Source organism: Dermacentor albipictus, unplaced genomic scaffold (genome assembly GCF_038994185.2).
Source record: "Dermacentor albipictus isolate Rhodes 1998 colony unplaced genomic scaffold, USDA_Dalb.pri_finalv2 scaffold_26, whole genome shotgun sequence".
Lineage (NCBI taxonomy): Eukaryota > Metazoa > Arthropoda > Arachnida > Ixodida > Ixodidae > Dermacentor > Dermacentor albipictus.
The window spans coordinates 4,236,948-4,258,950 of record NW_027225580.1 but is presented as its reverse complement, the minus strand read 5'-3'; the positions used below and the strand labels follow the sequence as shown (position 1 = coordinate 4,258,950).

Genomic DNA, 22,003 nt, shown 5'->3' with positions numbered 1-22,003 from the left:
CATACCATTAAAACTGCAAAAGGAGTGCCTGTTCCAGCAGTGCACATTAAATGTTTGGATACTAAAGCCTGAAAATAGACTGATATGAATGTGCACTCCAATGTTGTGTCAGCCTGACGAAACGACACAGCATTTTAGTCTGAGCAAAAATAACACTGGCAGTCGCTGCAAAAATGTGGCAAATAATGGCTTTCACAGATAAGTACACCATATACCGAAACCACACGCATTTTAGTCTATGTTTATGTGTAAAATTAGCACTGGTAGGCCCTGCAAAAATGTGGCAAACAGGGGTTATCATAGAGCAGTACAGCATATATCGTAAAAAGTTTAAAAGCTTGTATTTCGTTGTAAGGGAAACAATTTTGAGATCAGAGCCAATATTCTAATTAGGGTGAGAAATACAAACCAGACCGACACACGCAATGACTAGAAAAGAGATTTAGCTCAGGAGCTCCTATGTAATGCACATGAACAGTAAAATCGTATTTCTCGGCAACTATGCAACCAAATTTGATGAGGTTTGATACATTTAAAAATGTTTAAATGATAGTTTTTACATTAACACCATCAATTTTCATTAAAATTTTTTGAAAATAGCAAAACTTGAAGGAAAAGGACTTAGTTTGCAACTGTAAATAAAAAAAGAGCTAGCACAAATTCGTTAATTCTGTAAATTTTCCTACTCAAATACATCCAAAATACAGAAATACTTTTGAGACAACCACAGCACTAATTTGAATTAAGTTTGCGGCATTTGAGAATTCTACCTGTTGCAGGAAGAGCTATTTGGCAGGTTTAAGAAAAATAACACCACGAAGCTTACTAATCCCCGTCTCTGTGCCAGAAAGAGATATAGTTCTGCAGACTCCATCTGCTATGTCTAAAGTCAACAAACTGTATATATGAATTTACAGCTTACATGAAATTGTTGCAACGTTTGAGAGTTTCGCGCATCTACTCATAAATTAGTGATTGTATATTAGAGCAGCATATGGTATCTCTAATTTGACAGATTAAATTATGGTATTAGGCCCAACAGAAATGTGATTTCATTTTTTGTTATATAAGATTTGTTAACCTTACTGCTCTGTTTCTTCAAAATTTACAGTTTCCATGAATTCGTGCTACGTGAATTATGCTTTTTCAAATAATGTTTACTTTGATGCAACAATATTTCTTTATTTTACCTGACTCCTTGCTAAAAAAAACTGCACAGTATTCATGAGATATGAATAAATAAATATTAAGTGAATAAGTAAACAAACAAATATTGCGGTTTGTCTTAGCATTCCACCACCAGCATGAACTGTAGGGAGCTTTGGCTACTGCCCACATGGTTGCAAGTTCATTCTTACATGACCACCTGCTATTTCACTTCCCAGGAATGGAGCGAGGAAAGGCTAGTTTTTGGCCTCATTTGGTCCGTCTAGTAACGGCGACGGTGGAGCCTGGAAAATAAAATTGAAATTAATTTTCAAAAGGTGTAATGAACATTCAGTCATAATGTATTAGCAGGCACAAACATGCCACAAATATCTATATAGTTGTAGCATTATGCTAAGTTTCATTTCAGTCCAAAAACAAGAAAGGGGCTGACAGATGGAATGGCACACTGTGATATAAAGTTTCTAAACAGGGATGGAGTGCCTCAGACAGGCTGGCCAACGTTTCGATAGGAGGACCTATCTTCGTCAAAGGCTATCTTTGACGAAGATAGGTCCTCCTATCGAAACGTTGGCCAGTTTCATTTCAGTATTTCAGAAAAAAATTATAACAGAAAGGTGGCAGAACGCCCCACCTCCCCACCACTCTGCCAAACAGTGGCAGTTCTTTTGAGAATCACTTTTGAGAATATTTTTACTTTCCCAAGATTCGGTGACAACAGCACTGGGCCAATGTGCCTGGCAGTAGAATATCATTGCTGATGACAAAAAGCATCTCCGAACGACAACAGCCTAGTCACACATTAATCTCATCTTGCAATGACAACACATTCCCATTTATAACATAAGCAAGCAGGAACACCCATGAGCTAAGTCCTATACAGATGTCACACTATGCACAGAAAATTTTTTTTTTTAAAAGAAGGGAATGACCTACTGGCTTCTATTGCTGAACGGTAGACAAAATTAATATTCCATCCACTATTAGCCATAGTTGGTATGTACTATGCTTAATATGCGAATAATAAATTTCTCACATGGAGCCTGGGCAATCATGACGATGCATCTAAGTATGCATTGTATGGGGAACAATAATGTTTTAAGTTGTTTTCGCAAACTATGATGGATAACTGCCAATTTGTGGTATTTGGAACACAGTCGCGGTGTCACTGTCAGATACAATGGACACAGTATATTCGTGCTTCTTGAGTTATTGAAACAATTAGTTTCTAATCTAGTACGGGTATGTACACTGATATGTATCCTAAACGCAATGATAAGCCTGCCCAATTGCAATTGAAAAGTTAATTCAGTTTTAATTAAAAAGGGTCCTTCTTGCAACCTGGCATGTGAAAAACAGAAAACAAAAATTATACTAGTCAAGTAACTTTGAAAATTGATTGCATAACTGCTCTATAGGTTAAGCAGAAAATTTAACAAGAAATAACGTGCCTAAAACTAGTTGCAACAAACAAATTTGTTACTACGAAGGTTGCGGACAATTCAGTAAACAGATTGTGACCCAGTCTTTTTATGTGGCATTCCTCAGCGATGTTGTTGGTCAATTGGTTGCCGCAGCTGAACAAAACAGATGAACAGTCTAAATCTGGCGCGCAGCCCCAGTCCCATCGGTGCATGGTCAAGTGGGATGAACATACTGATCCGGGGAGTGAATTATGGTGCTGTCTTAGGTACGTGTTGAGGCACCGGCCAATCTGTTGCATGTACATTTGACCAAATATACACATGATCACAAGAATAGACTACACTACCCCTGACAGACAAGACAAATTTAGTGGTATCTAAGCAAGCCTTTCTTGTCAGGGTGCCATATGCACAGAAGTGTGCAAGAGAATTGAGAAAGGCAAGCGGGCAAGGGAGGCTTGCTCGGTGAAAGATACCACCAAATTTGTCGTGTGTCACAGGCAGTGAGTGCACTGTATCCCTTTCACATGTGGTCAAGCGTACATAGGGCAAACTGGCCGGTATCTTATGTGTATAAGAGATCACTATATTTCATTTAAAAGACCAGTATGGTCATCCAACTTGGCCGTACATTTCCACAACGGGGCTTCATGTTGGATTACAATCGTTCATCTGTTTTCATCCACCGTAAAAACAGAGAAGTGAAATCGATGAGGCATACCACATATATAGTAAGAGATGTGGGTGAGCCCCCATATTTAATGCAACAAACAAAAAAGGCATCCTGTGTAGGTCACAAGGTATCCATATCAGTCTGTGCCTATGTACTACAGAAGTAAATGCAGCTTAGTAAATACTGACCTTCATATTAATTTTCAAGAAATTAAAGCTCACCAAATGTGTATTTTGCAGTGGCTGTTACTATGAGAACAGAGAAGTAACTGTAAAGATATCAATGATAAACAAAGATGTGCACACTACGTGCTTAGACCTGTGACATATTTAGTCCACTACCCTTCGAATTCCTACATGCACAGAAAACTGCACGAGATTGTAGCACACACAGAAAAAAATTATGCAAATAGGGGTACAGCATAGGAAATAGTTTTCAAAGAATAAAACCCCAATAAAAAGTCATAAATACACTGTGTACAAAGCAAAAAATATATGTAACTTGCAGGTAAGCAACTTACGCAAAAGAAATACTAAACATCAGGAATGGTTGGGTATAGTTTTATACACAACACAATCATGTGGGCATAATGGCTATGCACACTAATAGGTAGCAAGTTCAATAAGGTTGCATAAATATTTAGTCTCTTTAGTATGCTGCATTAAGTAATGTGTTGACAAACTTCTACATGAATGACACCAAGCACCCTTTTTGGAACACGTACATTTCATACACACCTGTCATGACCATCCAGATCACACGCCATGCTGCTGCAGCCATATATCCACAGGGTCTGCATTTCTTGGGGCTCCTCGATCTTGTAGTTTATGTTGTGGGTCACGGCCTCGCCACTACAAAATCAATTCTATGTTAGCTTATAGCAGTGGCACAATAAAGCTGTGATATCGTGAAAACATGCAATCAGCACCTAAAAGAGTCACGAAAACAATGTCTGCACTAATGTGGAAAGAGAGCAAATGCTTGAAATCATCGAATGTCATGACAATGCGAACCTCTACATCGAATAAAGTTTTGGACGCACCGCAGCAGCAGATTACAATCTAAACTTAATGTTTTTTTTTCCGTTACTTAGTACAGGCAACGTTCCCCTGTAATGCTTAGTTAAGTCAGTTATGTCAACACATCTTGCCTTGGGAATAAAGCTGTACTAGTAGCATGCTGTGATTGGCTTACATTTTTTTCTTAGAACTGTTCGTTAGCCAAAAACCTCGGAAGCAGAGATTGTGCACAACGTCGAAGCATTTATAAGTGAGGAAACGTCATTGAAGAAAGAATCGATGAAGAGGTAGACGGGTCGTTAGTATGCAACTTTAGCAGACAAGCGGGAGCTCACGCACAACTGCACAAGGCGAACACGATTTCCGAAACTTTTCTCTGGGGAAGCAAACGCTTATCAGGATTATCAATTCCGCACTGTGGCAATAGAGTTGCGTACACAATTCTTACAACCAGCGCGTAGCAAGTATCAGCACAGGGTTCACTGTTGTCGTGGGTGTTCCACTTACTACGTTCGCAAGGCACTCTATACACACACGGGAAGCACACACAACACGGATGAACGCACGTGTAGTTGGCGAGCACGATTGCTTACCGTTTCAACAGTACGACGAGGTCGAAAGGCACTCTCCAAGTTTCCAGTGATGCGTCTGCGATGTTACTTGCAGCAAACAAGCCACTGGGTAGTGGACGAGCTGAGGCGCGCTAATAATACGCATTACTTCTTTGCGCCGTCCACCAAACTTTCCACGAACACAAGCGGAGACAAAGGGAACGCACTCCATGGCATGAAAATCGTTGGTCCACATTTAGCCGGCGCGCCACGCATACGGCGTGCTTACAGCGAGACTCAAGCCATCTTCTGGCACTTACGTGCACGCGAACTACGTCTCATTTCATTACAGCAAACCTAATAACACACGATCAAACAAACACATCGACGCAGCTCGCACGACAACCGTTGAAGACGGAGCAATAACAACACGCCGTATCTTCGTATTCTACCTGTCGCGTTGAATACGAAAATACCGGCGCCGCCAGCGCCGTCTGTATAATAGTGCGGCTGCTGTGGCCTCCGTGATTCCTACAATAATACCCACTACAGCAGGTTTTGTGCTGTTTTGAGCCGGCCTTTGAGCCGAACTACATACATATGTTGCTAGACAAAAAGAAACATTGACATGCTCATATTGTGTGCTATAGTTTAGGGTAGAAATAAATTACATGCAGTATTCTTGCTTTTGAATCGCTTATGCCACATGTAGTCAGCAAAAAGCATGGCCTTCAAGATCTCGACAATTTACCCTGTGTAAGCTATCGCTGCGGTGTGATTTTAACGATTTCAACCTCGGTCACTGGCCTTAAAACCCTAACTGACTTTATGCGCAGCCGTTACCTGCAGTGTCTGGCGCCCTCACTTTGTTTCTCATTGAAGTAACTTCCTGCTGTCGTTTAAATGTAGCCCAGAAATTGTCGACACAACCTCGGAGGTACACGTGTGCAGTGTGTGATGTTTCCGTGCGCTTGTGTCCGTCGCACAGCAACATGATGTTTAATTTTACCCGTGAGGCACAGGTTACGCTTATGTGTTCCCTATCTTGCTTTCGTGGCGATGCGCTTATCATGCGCAGATCGCGCTCATGTGGTCTGTGACTTTTCAAGATTCCTTGAAAAAAAAAAATCGTTTCTGCAGCGTGCATTTGTCGCATTTGAGTGGTATGTGCCAGAAATGTGCGGCGGCGTTCGATCTGTTTCCGCCCCAAGTGCTGCAGTCACTGCATGCCAGCAAATAGATATGACGCGATTGCTAAGGCGCAGTTTTGCTTAGTGTTTCTTGGTATACATCTTTGTGATTTACCTGCATATGCGATATAAACCACAATGCGCGCTTCCGTTATATTTCTTTGGTTTTCCTAATTTCGATTAGTGTGATGTTTGCCTTGGTCAATGAGTGTCTTTTTAACGATGCTCTTACTTGATAGTGAAAAACCTCTGAAATGCCGATTGCAAGAACCAGCGTCTTCCAGTGCCTTCCAGTGTGAAACCAGCGCGTTTTTCTTTTTTCTTTTTCTTTCTTTTTTTTAAGCACTGGGTACGCTGGCGCTCGCTGGGACTCACTCGAGACCAGTGAGAACGCTTGATAAGAGCTGGGTCACACTGGAAGAGACGCTCGCATTGGAAACGGCGCTGGTTGTGTTTGTGCCGCGCTGGCTCCAGCACGCAAGGACGAGCGCTGCTGAATATTAAATGCTTTATACGATTTCATGGCTTGATACTAGTATCTTGTCCTAAATAACGCTATATCTTAGGGTCATAGAACTATTTCGTGTCGCAGCATGGAATAAAGGTGCGTGAGCTGCCTTGTTTATTCCTGCACATGTGACACTGAAAATCACTTTCGTTTTTTGCATTTTGCCTTTTGACAGGGCGGACAGCTAAATTCTTTAACGAAACCACGCAAACGCAGAGGACGCCGCTTTTTTAGTAGTTCGTACGTAACATATGACTGGGAGTTATCGCCATTGTCGCAGTGTTGTGAAGTGGACATGAAATCCAGAAGTCGTTCAGACGCGCTCGAACGGACCCCGAGTTCGAAGCCTACCGCTGCTTGATATTATCGCACCGATAACAAGGCTGAGGCGATTCGTGCGCTTCCACTTTCCCTATTGTACTAAAAAGAGTTCTGGGCCGAAATTTTGTAGCGATGCCTTTTCCGATTCTATGCTTTTTCAGGCTTTTCGCGCTTGCCCAGTGGTCAGAGCGACGGTCTGTCCACATTATCAACGGGATCAGGCGGCCGTGTGTGGTGGGTGATAAGAATAGCATAGAAAAAGGCATAAGGCATCGCTACAAAATAGCGGCCCTGAGGCTCAAATACACACATTTTAGCTTTCGCCAGCTACCCGCGCCGAGATCAGCCCCATCGAAGCTTAGGCATAGCGTGTCCGCCGAGTCCGTCTGCACGCTATCGGCGCGTCTAACCTCAAGAATCAAGAAGTCTAAAAAGGATAAATTACTTTATATTTCAGATTTCGCATCGGTGCTTTTAAATAAACAATTTTTTCATGTCTACAGTGCCAGCACAAGAAGTGAGGAGCGCCGATGTGACGCATCATAAACGCAGGTATATGTGCTGTCGCCGAAGGCTCCCAGCACTAGCCTGCGTTTCTCTGACGAATATATATGGCTAGACAGACGTGTAGACTGAAAGGCATCACTGAACTAAGAAAACATTGCATACCCCTCGCGTGAAGAACAAGAAACGGCTATCGAAATCGGCAGTAACAGCTCATTCATGCAGCGTCCCGGGTCGGTGGTTCATTTAGGACTTTTTTCGAAGCTAAAATACCAATCGCAGTCGATGTTATGGCACTTCCGAGCACACTATTGAATACGGAGAGCAAATATTTCTTTGTGGTACAGGCGTGAGTTTTAGTTGCTGGTCGATAGCGCATCTACCACGTCTGTGCAAGACTCCTCTCTGTGAAACTAAAACTGCTTCTCGATTTTGATGAGCTAAATTATCCGCCCATGTTCCTATGCTGACGTGGCGTAGCGGTAATGAGCCGGGCTGCGGATCTGCAGGTACGACGATCGAATCCTGGCAGAGCACTTCTGTTTTTACATGTTCATTTTTTCGATTTATATTGTACTAAAACGCTATCTGTTGCTTTCTGTATTAAAAAAAAAGACATACGGTGTCCAGGCACCGCGTATTTAACGCGCTAGAGCTGTTTTTCGCACCAGTAACCAGCGCCTCCCAGTACGCCGCGCTTGCCCAGCGCCCCATGCATCCAGCGCGCGGCACTGGACCCATAATCCGGCGATGCACTGGATACTGGGTACTATTTATAGAGTGAAAATATAGAGCCGTTCTTAGACAGGCCGCACTTTAGCTTGTTTAATTTCCTATAAACGTTCCTTTACAGAACTCAGTACGTATGCCATATGATGGCACACTTTTAGAACGGGAATGGAGGGCCAGTCTAGAGACAGGCCGCATTAGAAGTTCTGAAAACGTTCTATAAATTTTTCTATAGAATTTGGTACATAAGATGTCAACACGACCTCTATAGAACTTTTATGGAGGATGTAGAGCCATTCTATAGACAGACCGCATTAGAAGTTCTGAAAAGGTTCTATTAACATTTTTCTGTAGGATTTGGCACATAAGATGTTAATACGACCTCTATAGAACATTTATGGAGGGTGAATGGAGAGTCAGTCTATAGACAAGTCGCATTAGAAGTGTTAAAAACTTTCTATAGACATTATTTTATAGAATATTGTACATATGATGACAATAAACCCTCTATAGACTGCTTATAGAGCGTGAATGGAGAGTCAGTCTATAGACAAGCCGCATTAGAAGTGTTAAAAACTTTCTATAGACATTATTTTATAGAATTTAGTACATATGATATCAATACAATCTCTGTAGAACATTTATAGAGAACGAATGGAGAGCCATTCTATAGACAGGTCGCGTTAGAAGTTTTAAAGGCATTCTATAAAAATTACTTTATAGAATTCAGTACATAGGACGTCAATACACCCTCTATAGAACATCTATTGTGTGTGAAATGACTTGTTTCTATAGAAAGGTTTCTATAGACTTCTTATAGAGATTCTATGCAGACGACTCTATAGATCGCGAGTTCCTATAGAGTCCCTTTTGACTCCATAGGAACTCATTAGGAGTTCTAAAGGAACTCTAAATCCATTTTCATAAGGGAGCGCCTAAGCTATCGCTCTAGTTATTTTTAGTTATCATAACTAGTTATCGCTTTAGTTATGCCATCTGAACATATTACGACGTTATTGCTTATGATTTTATTCAGAATATGGAGGAGAAAGTTGTGACGAAACACAAAGGTATGTTCTGGGATCCATGTTTTTTTTTCACTGTATATTAATCAATTATCTGCTACTCTTAATAAGCAACAATAACCGAAGAAACCGAGGGGCTCGATTTCCCTCAGTCAGAATCATACGAATTGACAGATAATGAAGCCAGAGAAATAAAAGGTGAAGTTAACTGGTATGTTTATTGAAACGTAGAAATAATACCGTAAAATAAAATGAAAGTGGACGAAAAGATAACTTGCCGCCGGTGGGGACCAAACCCACATCTCTGCCTTATATTAATACGGAACCACCGTATATAAATACTGCCTCACTATGGCTGCAGTGAAGAGTAGAAGGACAAGTGATGCCCATCTTAGTCGATCTCCAATGACACCGTAATTATATATTGTGAATAGCTTCCTGCTTGCGCTTCACCTAATATTTTGCTGGAGATAGACGCTCAGCGTACCTCGTCACGGAGTACCGCAACATCCAGCTTTCGGTTTTGGCTCACGGTGAAGACACTTCATCGCCATTTGCAACTCATGGCCCAGCTACCACGTATGTCGTGCTTCCTCAACTCCGCGATCGTGGCACATTCTCCTGCCAGATTGGTCTCGATGTTGATTGGATCAGTATGTGCGAGCGTGTTTGTCAGAACAAGCATTTGGACCCTACTATTATGCTGGCTAATGCCACCTACTTGGCTTGAACGCCGCGTATCTTGTTCCAGACGGACGAAGAACTAGCCAGCTGGGAAGTTTTCAAGAGTTCCGCAATCTTTTTGCAAACTCGGTAGGTCGCCAGCTGGTTGCAAGAAAAGAACTCGCTAGAGGCGTGCAGCCTTCTAGTGAGTCATGTGTAACCAACATTTAATATCCCTCGATCTTTGCCGAAAAATAGGCGAGAAAATTTTCCAACGCGACAAAATTGGCCAGACCTTGAAAGGTATCGCGGATGATGCGCTCAGCTTATTTATTTACACCAACGTCTCTACCATCGAGGCGATCATCAAGGAATGCCGACGCTTCGAGCAAGCCAAGAGTCGCTTTGTAACTGCTCAGTTTTCTAGTCTCTCTAATATGGCTCCGACGTCATCTTGCGCCAATTTTGTCAGTACACCACCTTCATATGAGATTGTGACACGCAGCGTTCGACGGGAGCTTGAGACTGCGCACCCTGAACCACTTCGTCCTCAACCACACTGCCATGTCACTGAACACTCTGTCCCTGCTATATATTTTATTCAAGCAGTTTTGCGGCAGGGATTTGCCAACCTGGATTTGCCTTCGGCCTGTTCTCTCACCCGACCTGACACCGGACCGGAGCGAAATAATGGGGCCCGCAGCAACCCGTACTGTCCGTGCCGCTTCCACAATCCAGCTGATTCGAGAACCAAGATTACAGACCGACCTTCTTAAGTTGCCGCCGAATTAGATATATATCCCACCACTGCCACTCCCGCAGGAGGGAGCTGCATTGACGACCTAGCACCAATTCCTCGCTTGGCCCACTATGCACAATCTCTTGGACGTTCATTTTTTTACATGGTTTTTAGGAGATGTTCTCGCATTTAATTGGCGCCGGCTACTCCTTGGACGTTCATTTTGACAGCATTCCTGTGAGAACGTTGATCGACACTGACGCGTACGCGTCTATTATGAGTGCCACTCTTCGATTTCGGCTCAAGAAGGTCCTTGCGCCTGCACTGGACCGATTCGTAAGAGTCGCCGATGGCGGTACAGTCGCTATTATTGGTGTATGCCCGGCCCGAGTTACCGTCACCAATAGACACACTGTCGGCCTATTTACTGTCAGAGTCCACTTCTCTCACGAACTCATACTTGGCATAGATTTTCTTTCCATCAAGTCGGCTCTCATCTACTGTTCACCCGGCTGTCTTCACCTTGCCTTGCCCCTTGCGTCCAATGGTTGTGACCCGCCTCAGAGCCAGCTCAATTGTCTTGACTTCACTCGCCTGCCCCTTGGAGCTGTGAAACACGTCGATTTGTGCTCCGCGCCAACTGTGCCTCATGCCGACTATGTGGTTACACTTATCCTGGACGTTATGCTTACCCACGATTTCACCGTTCTGCACACAGTCCCCATGTTCACAGGCAACCGCACCTGTCTTCCTGATTTCCTCAAGGAATATCACTGACTCGTATTTGTGCCCTCAAAGACCACCCAGTGGATGCCTTTTATGTGCAGGAATCGTGCCGCTCACAAAATTCGTCGATGTCACCGCGTTGTGATGGCACCGACATTCGGAACATGGTTGCCACTGACCTCCCGCGTGCTGAAGCTAAAGCCCGCTGCCACGTCCCTAAAGGTTACCGCGACATTTTCGATCTTGACTACAACGCTTGGGCCAAACTTCTGTATTGACCCATTGAATAAATATCGGCGATGGGAATACCATTCACCGACGCCCCTCTCGTGTTTTCGCATCGGAGTGCTTCGCTATACAGCAGGGAAAAAAAGATGCTAGCAAAGAACATTATCGCGAGTCTTATTGTAATCCTTTGCCTCCTCCTGTCGCACTCGTGAAAAAGGATAAAACGTGGCGCTTCTTTTTGTATTATGGCCACTTCAAGAACATAAAAAAAAGAACGTTTACCTTTCGCCACGCATTGATGACGCTCTAGATTTCCCGTACGGCGCAACCTATCTTTCCTCTATAGACCTATGATCCAAGTACTGGCAGATTGCACTCGACGACATGGACCGGGAGAATACCGCAGTTGTCACCTAACGAGATTAATCTGTTGAAGGTGAAGCACTTCGTTCTCTCTAATGCACCAGCAAGCTTCAAACGAATGATAGACTCTCTGATTCACGGGTTAAAATGGTCGACGTGCTTGTGCTACCTGGACGACGAGGTTGTTTTCCCTTCTAAGAGACACCCATCTAAATAATTTATCAGCAATTCCTGATGTGTTTTTCGGGGCCCGTCTTCATTTGAATTCCGCCAACGGTCACCTTGGTGGCCACGAAGTCACTGTCCTTGGCTACCTCGCGTACGCCAGCGGAGTAATTCCCCATCCGGAACAAATTGCTGCAGTCCCCAAGTTTCCAGTTCCGAAGTCCATCAAAGATATTCCTAGTTTCCCTGGGCTGTGCTCTTATTTCTACGTTTTTGCGAAAGACTTTGGGGTCATTACGCGCCCCCTTACCGACCTTTTAAATAAAGGCGCTCTGTTTTCGTGGGGTCCTGATCACGCCACCACTTTTTGGCAGCTCACCAATCTCCTTATCACACCGCTAATCTTAGTCCACTTCCGCGCTATAGCCTACGCCAGCCTACTCCTGTCAGCTGCTGAGGGCAATTATTATATCACTGAGAGTGAGTGCCTCATCCTTCTGGGGGCAGTCGCTAAGTTCCGCCCATATTTATATGGACGTCCCTTCTATGTGATCACAGATAGCCACACGCCCTGCTGACTTTCCTCACTCAAGGACAAGGCAAGCCGACTAGCTCGCTTGGTTTAAGCCTGCAAGACTGTACGTACTCAGTTGCATACAAGTCGCGCCGCTAGCAGCAGGATGCAGACTGTTCGTCTCTCTACCCTGTAGAAGAGGCTGCCGATACCGACGCAGTCATCTGCTTTTCTCCGTGTCACAGTTGCGTCTTATCAGCCACGAGCAACGCTGATACCCATCGTTACGAGGTCTAATCGGCCGGCTCACGTCTCCGCCTGGTGGTTTCTCCCTTTGAATGTCCCTCCTCAAGGATGGGACCTCATACCACTGTAGCTTTCACCCTGATGACCCTGACCTTCTTCTTATTGTGGCTGCAGTGAAGAGGAAAAAGACGAAGTGGTGCTGATATCTGTAAGTCGTCATTTGGAGCCCGCTTGCAGCGACACTGTAAATATACCTTGTAAATAGATTTCTGGCTGTGCCTCACGTTGCAATATATACACATAACATGTGTAATGCGGACATATTGGTCCGGTCCCCACATACGTCTAGTTATTTTTCGTCCACTTTCAGTTTCTATTTCGACATATAAGTTAACCCTTTACAGCACATTTTTTTCTTTTGCCATAAAATTATTCTTGTCGTTGCAGGGAACCATAGCAATAGCTGTAGTAATGAAAAAATATTTTCAGTGGACTTTTACAGGTTGTATTCGCAGAAAAAGGGTACGTTGCATAGTTGCAAGAACATGCACATAAAGAAAAGGTTGAGCAAAGCCCGGCTTATTGTGTTTCAAACTGTAATATTTTACACGACAATCAGCAAGGGGGAACACATCGTACAATAGAAAGCTATTTCACTTGCTTGCTTGAAAAGGTTGGTTCTATACCTTGAGCAGTAATCACTAAGTAATGAGAAACGGCGGACTCATTTTGTAGTGTGGTACACAAAAAAGGCAATTGTTCTTATTTGTGGAACAGAGATGCACTCCACACTTAACACAGTAGCTCATGCAGATTCCTGTGCTGCCAGGAAGCTTGCAGCGCTGCCGCTTCTTGCTCCGAAGAACCCAGTGACCAACCTGAGGAAAGAAATGAAAATAATGAGCACTGAGACAAAGCTTCTTAGATGAGAAATAATACATGATCTAGCCTGACATCCTGAGTTGGAGTTGATGGTCCCTTTTTTTTTTCTTCTCATCAGAGGCTTTTTCTATTGACTCATTGCTAGGCCTTCCTCGCTTTTTCAGCGCCGTCTTCCCAGCCTTGCAGAGTGATGCAGCTAGGTCCATCCTGAACTCAGCCAACGGAAGTTGCCTTTCAGTGTACTGATCGCGTTTTTTCATGACGTTCCTCTTGTAAAGCAACCAAGCATTTACAGCTGTCAAGTCAAGAATGTGCAGAAGAACACGAAAATGTATTTTCGACCTCAAGTAGGGACAGCAAATGGAGATGAGGGAGTTCAAAAGGTCGACGCCTCCCATGTGCTTATTGTAGATGGGGATCACTACGGGGTATGATATCTCACTCTGCTCTTTTCTTTTTGACGATTATACCTTGATGCACTTGTAGCAGGCAGTGTTACAACAAAGGAAGAGAGCAAAGTCACTGCTCGGGTATCTTGCTACTTTGTGCATGACAGTTCAATTCCATCCACAACCGCAAGCCTCTCTTCAAAATGTCCTCTTCCTTTTTTTTCATTTCTTGCTCGCTAGGCAGGCGCACTGCAGGGACCCGGTTTGTCCGCACAGTACCAATGCAGTGTACAGAGACTTTTTCTAGGTACACCTGCAAACTTGGGCAGTTGAAATAGTTGATGAAGTACACTGTGTGGTGTACGCCTCTCGGAATCATTATACTCAAGCAAACAGCAACATGTTCACTCGCTCTACAGTCAGGCTCTCCTGAAAGTCCTTGCGCCGAGTTCTCCTGTGTGGTATAAACCTCCTATTTTTAGGAGAAGCCGCTTACACCGGAGAGCACGAAAACATTGAAATCCCATTTATTGGGCTTCTTTAGACAGTACTGTTTGAGGGAGCTTCTACCTTTGAAGGGTATAATCTGTTCATCAATAGACAGATGCTCTTCAAGAGGCACAAGCGACAACTGTTCATTGATGGTATCAATGAGAGGACACACTTTCGTAAGCCGATCTCTTCCTGGCGCGTCCTTTGGGCCGAGAGTGCTATTGTCAATGAAGTGGGTGTTTTGCTTCAGTTTTTCAAATCGACCCACAGGAAAGTTGTCAGCCACTTGGCTAACCCTGGTTTCTGCACTCCAGTAGCACTTCGAGTTCCTCATTTGAGTGATCGACATCCACATGCGGCACGTCCCAATAAACACTCCCATCTCTTCTGCAGTGGTACAAAGGGGCTGACTCACGTCTTTTTGGAGCGCATACAAGTTGCTCTGTTCTGCAATTAGCGAAATCAGCGAGCTCTGGAAGAGAAACTTGAAGTATTGGAATGGTTTCTCTAATTGTGAAATGTACTCTGGAAGTTCACTTTGTTCAGGGAACTGAACTGTCTACGGATCTCTCACTAGATTCGCCTTCTTCCAAATGATCCTTCTCTTAGCTTGTATAAAGCGGTGGTCCGGTATTATTTGCTGTACCTTCGTCCTCGTCGGAGCATGCACTCGACTCACTTGTGCTGTCACTTAGCTTTTCGAGATCAGGTTGAACATCTGCAGCCCAAACAGACAGCGATATACAGGGAATAAAATAAGCGGTAAAACAAAGCGAAATGCAGATATAGAAAACAAGGTGCCTCTGTATATTGAAAGAAGGCGGAACCACTATGCACGGTGTCTTCGCGTTATAACCAAAAATTTAAAACGCAGGAGCACAGACATAAGGGTGAAGCCGTAACGATGCGAGACAGCAGAGCGCGCGCGCACACACCCTGATAAAAAAAACTTCGGGCATTCCACCAGGCAACACATTTCACACACGATAAATCCAAACAGACTTACACTCGGGGTCGTCGTCACTCCCGGAAAGTTCGCTGTCGTCACTATCTGAAGGAATTGCTCGGCAATAATAGCGTTTAGGATCCATTTCTAGTTCGAGAACAAAAAAACAAACCCAGTGAGCACGTTGTTGCAAATACACAACGCAGTAACTTTCCCTCGCGAGAAACCAACTATGGCGAGAAAATAATGTTTTTTGCCATCTAAAGGATTAGGAGGATGTATTACACAGCTTAACATTTTTCTCCACACGTTACTCCGTTCAGAAAGGCATTTATAATTGGAAAAACTTACCTGTATAGGTACGTGCTGGCACGAGCAGCGTCCACCATATTTGTTTGGCAATAGTTGCGCAGAATGAACACAGAGGGCAGAAAATGCAACATCGTGTACAAGAAGAACGAGCTGAACTTAGATTTTGTTTTTATGGCCGTTTATCGGTATGTTGCATATATGCAACAAGGTGCAGTAAAGGGTTAAACATAATTAATTTCCGTCCGTGCTTTCTCTAGCTTCATTATCTGTCACTTGGTATAGTTGTGACTACTACTGTTAGACATTATAATGTCTCTGGTGTATGCAAATGACACTGGTGAAATATTAATAATAGCTCAGTATGTTCACTGCAAGATAACTTGCCGAACAACCTACACAAGATGCACTCTTGATTTCGCACGGATCAACTGCCAATAAACGGAGATCAACCACCAATACGCTTTATTCCACTCTATAAAGTACTGGTCACTAAGGCCACAGGTCGAATTAGTTATGCAGTGCATTCCGCGCTATACTCCGTGACTTTGTCAAAGAACGAAAATTTCGAAACTTCTGCGCAGACTTCCAGAAGTCGACTCAAAGAAGACGTTGGACACTGACCCTGAGCATCATCATGCTGACGAGTGGCTTCGCCTTCACTTTCGTGGCATTGTTAACCGGTTACCTGGTTTGCGTCCTCAAGAGAAGGCGGAGGAAGCCACGGCGCCCACCAGACGACGTTCAAAGCGCCAGTTCAGAAAGCGCAAATCTAGAAAGGGTTCATATTTGTGATCACAAGAAACACTTAGCAGCTGCCGACAGTTGCTGAGGTTTGATGGCGTGGTACAAGAATGAATTCTGGGGTTTTTTGTGCCAAAACTGCATTGTGAGGCCCGCCGTAATAGGGCACTCCGGACTAATTTTCACCATCAGAGGATCTTTAGCGTGCCCCCAATGCACGGGACAAGGTAGTTTTTTTTGCCTTTCGCCCTCACCGGAATGCGGCCGGCGAGGCCGCGATTTAATCCCAGGACCTCGTGCTTAGCAGCCCAACACCATAGTCCCTAAGCCACCATGACGGCGGGTGTGGTACATGAGCGGTTGAGATTAGATGTGTGGTAAAACTAAAATAAAGTGCTCGTTTTTGTCCTCTTTTATCTTACTAAAAAAAAGACGTGGTCAGCACTGTGAACAGTCAGAACATACCAAATCAGAAATAAGCTTTAAGTTTTTATTTGTGGGAGTTTGTGTTCTTCTGCAGATTGAAGGGTAAGGAATGAAAGTCGTGGCCATACACACTCCTTTATCAAGCACAGAAATTCCAGCACACTGGCGTTTCAGCATTCTGTCGATTGCTATAATGAGGCTTCGACATAAACAACTCCCCTTCATGCGGTTTAGGTTCTTGCATGGTTCCCCGGTTCTTTCAATGCTCAGTGATCCTGACTGCATGCTTACACGTCGATTTCTTCAGTACCCAGAAGATATTTCAGAACGTTCCTGGCTGCGCAACTGCGGAAATATGGAAATAACGCATGTGCATGACGCAGGCGTAGCTAACAAATATTCTAGAAAAAGTAAAGTGTGTATGTAGTATAATGTGTCCCAGTTAATGCGGACCAAGCTTTATAAAAAAAGGAAAGAAAGAAAAGCAAATTCTACGAGATACGACGATTGACCAACGGTTTTTCGTTAGAAATTGGCTTTCGCACGCAGCTAACTTATTCTGTTATCACTGATGAACTTATTAGCCGAAATTGTTTGCCTACTTGCATAATAACATGTACAACCACGTGAGCTGAAATGTAAAATTGCGCATCGTATTTGAAAACTTCATATCCAACAGTTTCCAGCAGTCTACATTGTCACCCATTTATTTTTCCGTGTTTCCAATTGTGGCACAAGATGCCAAAATGTTCGAAGGTGATTCGACGTGTAAATTTTTTTTCAATTGAGAGGTTTTACATGCGAGGACGACGAATAACAATTGACATCGACAACAAAATTCAACGTTGTGCATGGACTGCGCGGACGACGTTCAAAATGTAGTGTGTGGCGGCGGCCACATCTTGGCGCGACGCAGCGGTTAATGCGACTGCTGCTGCACAAAAGTACCAGGCGCCCAGTCACCTATTACGTCTGACAAAGCTGGCATGATGAATAGCGCCGCAAGTGTTGTTGCACGCGTCATCGCACATCGACAGGATATGAGGTGAAACCGATGGCAAACATTCGGCTTTCAGAAAACACGCCAAGCGTCTCTACGCACTGGTTTTTATGCGGGAAATTCTTATGGTTGTATTCTGTTTGTCTCTGGCATGCCTGTGTGGCGTAATGGTTAGAGTAGTGGGCTTCTGTGCTCGAATGCCGCCGGCGAATTTATATATATATATATATATATATATATATATATATATATATATATATATATATATATATATATATATATATATATATATATATATATATATATATATATATATATATATATATATATATAACACATACGTCAGTGACTCGTCGCACCATAGCACATATGGGCCCACATTTTTGGGGGTGCACTATTTCCGGGATCTATCCAGGATAGAGGCCAGAAACATACCCGACACGGAAAAGTGATGGTAATTCGCTGAGAAAGACTTTGTCTTTAAGAGAATGCGAAGTGAAGGTGGGCAGGCGCGCTTCACGCACGCGACAGCAACGCTCCCGAAGAACGCTTCAAGGAATCAACGCTACTCAATGGCTGACTTGGTGACCGCGAAAAAGTGACAAGATGACGGCGTTGCTATTGGCTGCTGCTACGACCAAGCAGCCAATAGCGCAACAATAAGAAACACAACGGAAGCAAATGGAATAAAAAAGAAGCAAGCCATAGCTGCTTGCTAGTAGCAGCAGCCAATAGCTTGCCCTCGCCTTGCACCTTTTTCCCTGCTTCAATTCGCTTCGTCTTGGCGTTCCGCGCCGCGTGTTTAACGCGAGGAAAGAACACCTGGAATAATGTAGTGAGTTGGAAACTTGTGTATAATATTCCTGGCAATTATTTGTGCCGAATTAGCTAGTCAATGATAACAGGAATATTCACTAGCCTGTGAAAGGCGACTTCTAACAAAACACCTTTGGTCCACTCGTCGTACCTCGTAGCACCCCCCTCCCTATGTTTTTAAACAGTGTGGCCGATGTTAGCTCGCACACATGGTACACCCATGGTCCTCGCCCCCCCCCCCCCCCCCCCCACCACCTCAAGCATATGACTTGGGACCACGGGATCAAAAAAAGCACTAAATTTTGTCGCGGTGTATGGGCTCGGCAATAAATGGCAAGTTTCATACTTCTATGAACAATTGTCGCACTGCTCCACTAAATTTCAGACACTGTATAGACAAGGAAAGTAACAAGGAAATTATACTTTCCAGATACTAACGTGCTCCTAAAATTTTCGTGGTTGGTGTATACGAACAATTCCGTCTGCACAAGTGCCATGCAAAGTCCTATTGGGCGATAACAGTGCTCAAGAGATTTATCAGAGACACTGATATACAGAGTAATGATTAAATAAGTTTACTTGCTAGTTACAGTTTGGTTTGGTTTGCACGTGTTGCCTATTTTGTGTTTTTGATAAGGAAAGCGTCCAAAACCTTACGTTAGGAACATGGAGTTCCTGAAGTTGAGGCTTCGCTGTTGAATCGTTCTTTCAGCCCCAAATCTATTGCGCTATAGGTTGGGTTTTGTGAGAAGTGCTGGAAGGAAGAACTAAGAATATCGCGTAACGCGAACATTTATTGTAGTAGTTATGCGACAGTTCTAATTCCGTATAGATAGACGATCAAGAGCTCAAACAATGCACCTATACAGAAACATGCCGAAACAAGCCAAAGAGGCAAGAGATAGCACACAGAAAAAGAAAAAAAAACAAGAACACCTAAGGATTTATGAATTGTGAATGCAAACGCTTTAATGGTCAACTGAACGACGCTGAGCGTTTCTTCCTGTTTTACGCTGCGAGTAATGTACCATAGCGGTACATGCTTACCGGGCCAGCAAGCAGCAGCAGCCTGCGTTGCCAATGCCGCAAGCCACCGACGTCCATGCGAGATTGAGGAAGCAGCTGGGGCCACCAAGGCCAACAGGCGTCCGCAGCCGCTAAGCCTTGTGGGGCGAGAAAGAGAGGGACAGCGCGCCAGCTTCCGAGAGTGAGACAGTGGTACCCACACACGCGCGTCACGCGACGGCCACGCCAGCGACTAGCGATCTGGCCCCGCCGAGTCGCGTCGCCGTATCTGGTCCGCCGAATCGCGCTGGCGACGTGGCGTCGCGGCGATTCAGTCTCCCCTCATGCAACACCATTACACCCGGTCTGCTGTGTCGAGGCGCGCTCGTGACGTGACATCGCAGTTAAACGGAATTTAGGTGCTGTTTCGCTGCTACAGGCACCGGCTTTTTCGCTCAATGGGACATTTAATGCTTTCTCCTTAAAAAAAAACAAGCAGGTGCAAATTTTATTACTTTTTCTTTCATGGGGCTTGGTGCTGATCTGCGAGCAGCGTCACCTTGTTGGAATGATGCCTTTGGTAGTTGACACTGCAAACGGATTTACACTCATAAGATTGTTTGCGGTCTAGCTTACGCCCCCACACCTTTACGGGTGTGAGGGCGTGAGTTACAGATGCATTTACACTGTTAAGGATTGTGAGGGTGCAAATCGGTTTCGTGTACGAATGCATCCTGTACTCTGTTATTTCGAGAAAGCTAAAAAAAGAGCTGCATTGAAAGCAACGGTACAGTATTTTTTTATTCACGTTGACAAGAAAGTGGGAACCAAAAAGCACTCGATGGGCCAGACTGAATTTTATTCCAGATTAAGATAGGATGTTAGCTATAACCATACGTTCACGTGCGACGCCCCTTCCTATCCCTATACCCACTGCGGTAGCTTAGTAGCCATGACGTGGCATCGTTAAGCTCGAGTTCGGAAATTCGGCCCCAGCCACGGCCATTTCTATGGGGGCGAAACGCAAACATGCTCATATGCTTAGGCTTAGGGGCACACTGAAATAAAGAAGAAAAAAGAAGAACAGGTGCTGAAAATAATCCGGAGTACTTCACTACGGCATGCCTCATAATTACATAGCTCCAAACAGTCCTAAAACGCCGATTTGATATTCACCATAAAGCTTCGTCATTACAAAACCCTAGAATTTCTTTTTTTTTCAGTTCTCTAGAGGCATTCTACGATGGTGACATGTAACGCAGGGATGGGTAGGGTAACGGTGGGGCCTCTACAAGGATTTACGAGCACGGGCTTACTAACCTCCCGTACACAAGCAATACAGTCATTTTTAAGGCCTAATAATCCTCAGTCTATATTCAACTGGAAGGTCAAATAGAATTGGTGAGCCTTGTGCAGCTCCTGTCCGCTATAAAGTTAGGAATGAAGGAAACACGGGCAATACAAATTACTGCCATTTGTTGTTCTCGCCAAGCATAGCATGACCACCACTCACCGGTCAGATCCGTCCACGTAACCTTTTTGCCTTCCAGGTACCAACTGACAGCATAATTCTTAGTGTTAACGCCGCGGCTCTCTCGTAGAAGACGATATTTTTCGCGTGTATTGTCAGCAAAAGAATAACTCCATATCATACTATGTAACGCTCCTCATTATAAGCGCATATTCCTGTTCCGCATCTAAGACAAATGATTCACATGTTGTTCCTTCTAATATTAAACGCACCTCTGTAATGTGACGGCCTACACGTAACCGTGTCCAATGCTCACTATACACTTACAACAGCTCAGACAATTATTTACGCCACGCAAGTTGTCCTGTATTTGCTCAAGAGGATATTTTGTGATTTCAGCACTTGCCCTGATTGTTGATATTATGTGTGAAACCTTTATCCCTGATAGCAAACGTTATCTCAATGTTAATAGTCAATCGCCTTGACCACACGTAAGTATATTATGGTGTTTTTATCAATAAAGGAACTGTTGTTATATCCTTGAAAAAGGGGCTGTTTGGCCATTTCTTATACGTACGCGACAGCGCTTTCGTTTGGCGTACGTTGACTGAATTCAGCCGAAATAGCGCTTCATTGAGTCTTAGGACTGTGCTACGGGAGCACCTGAGTTCATGTATATGACTAGTGGAGGGCGTATTTCTTTGTGATTTGGTGGAAACAATAACGTTATGAAGGTCTAGTAAAGCCCATGAAGATATTTCGGAATGT

General features: G+C 44.0%; 1 protein-coding gene, 1 long non-coding RNA gene and 1 pseudogene across 3 annotated transcripts in view; 1 reads left to right on the top strand and 2 right to left on the bottom strand.

Moving 5' to 3' along the window:
• Positions 1–16,816, top strand: part of LOC139052522 (hemicentin-1-like) — a 118,631-nt gene extending 101,815 nt beyond the window's left edge. For both annotated transcript variants that reach the window (XM_070529638.1, XM_070529637.1), the window contains exon 8: positions 16,358–16,816. In XM_070529638.1, coding sequence (XP_070385739.1) covers positions 16,358–16,605 — 248 coding nt within the window. In that variant the 3' untranslated portion in view covers positions 16,606–16,816. The remainder of the gene's footprint in view (positions 1–16,357) is intronic.
• LOC139052536 (uncharacterized) lies at positions 621–5,222 on the bottom strand. The gene is made up of 3 exons (XR_011509954.1): positions 4,877–5,222; positions 4,002–4,115; positions 621–1,451 (listed from the first exon to the last, which is right to left on the bottom strand). It is a non-coding gene; the product is annotated as an uncharacterized lncRNA (long non-coding RNA).
• LOC139052544 (uncharacterized) lies at positions 13,480–14,035 on the bottom strand (annotated as a pseudogene).
• Positions 16,817–22,003: the final 5,187 nt, after the last annotated feature.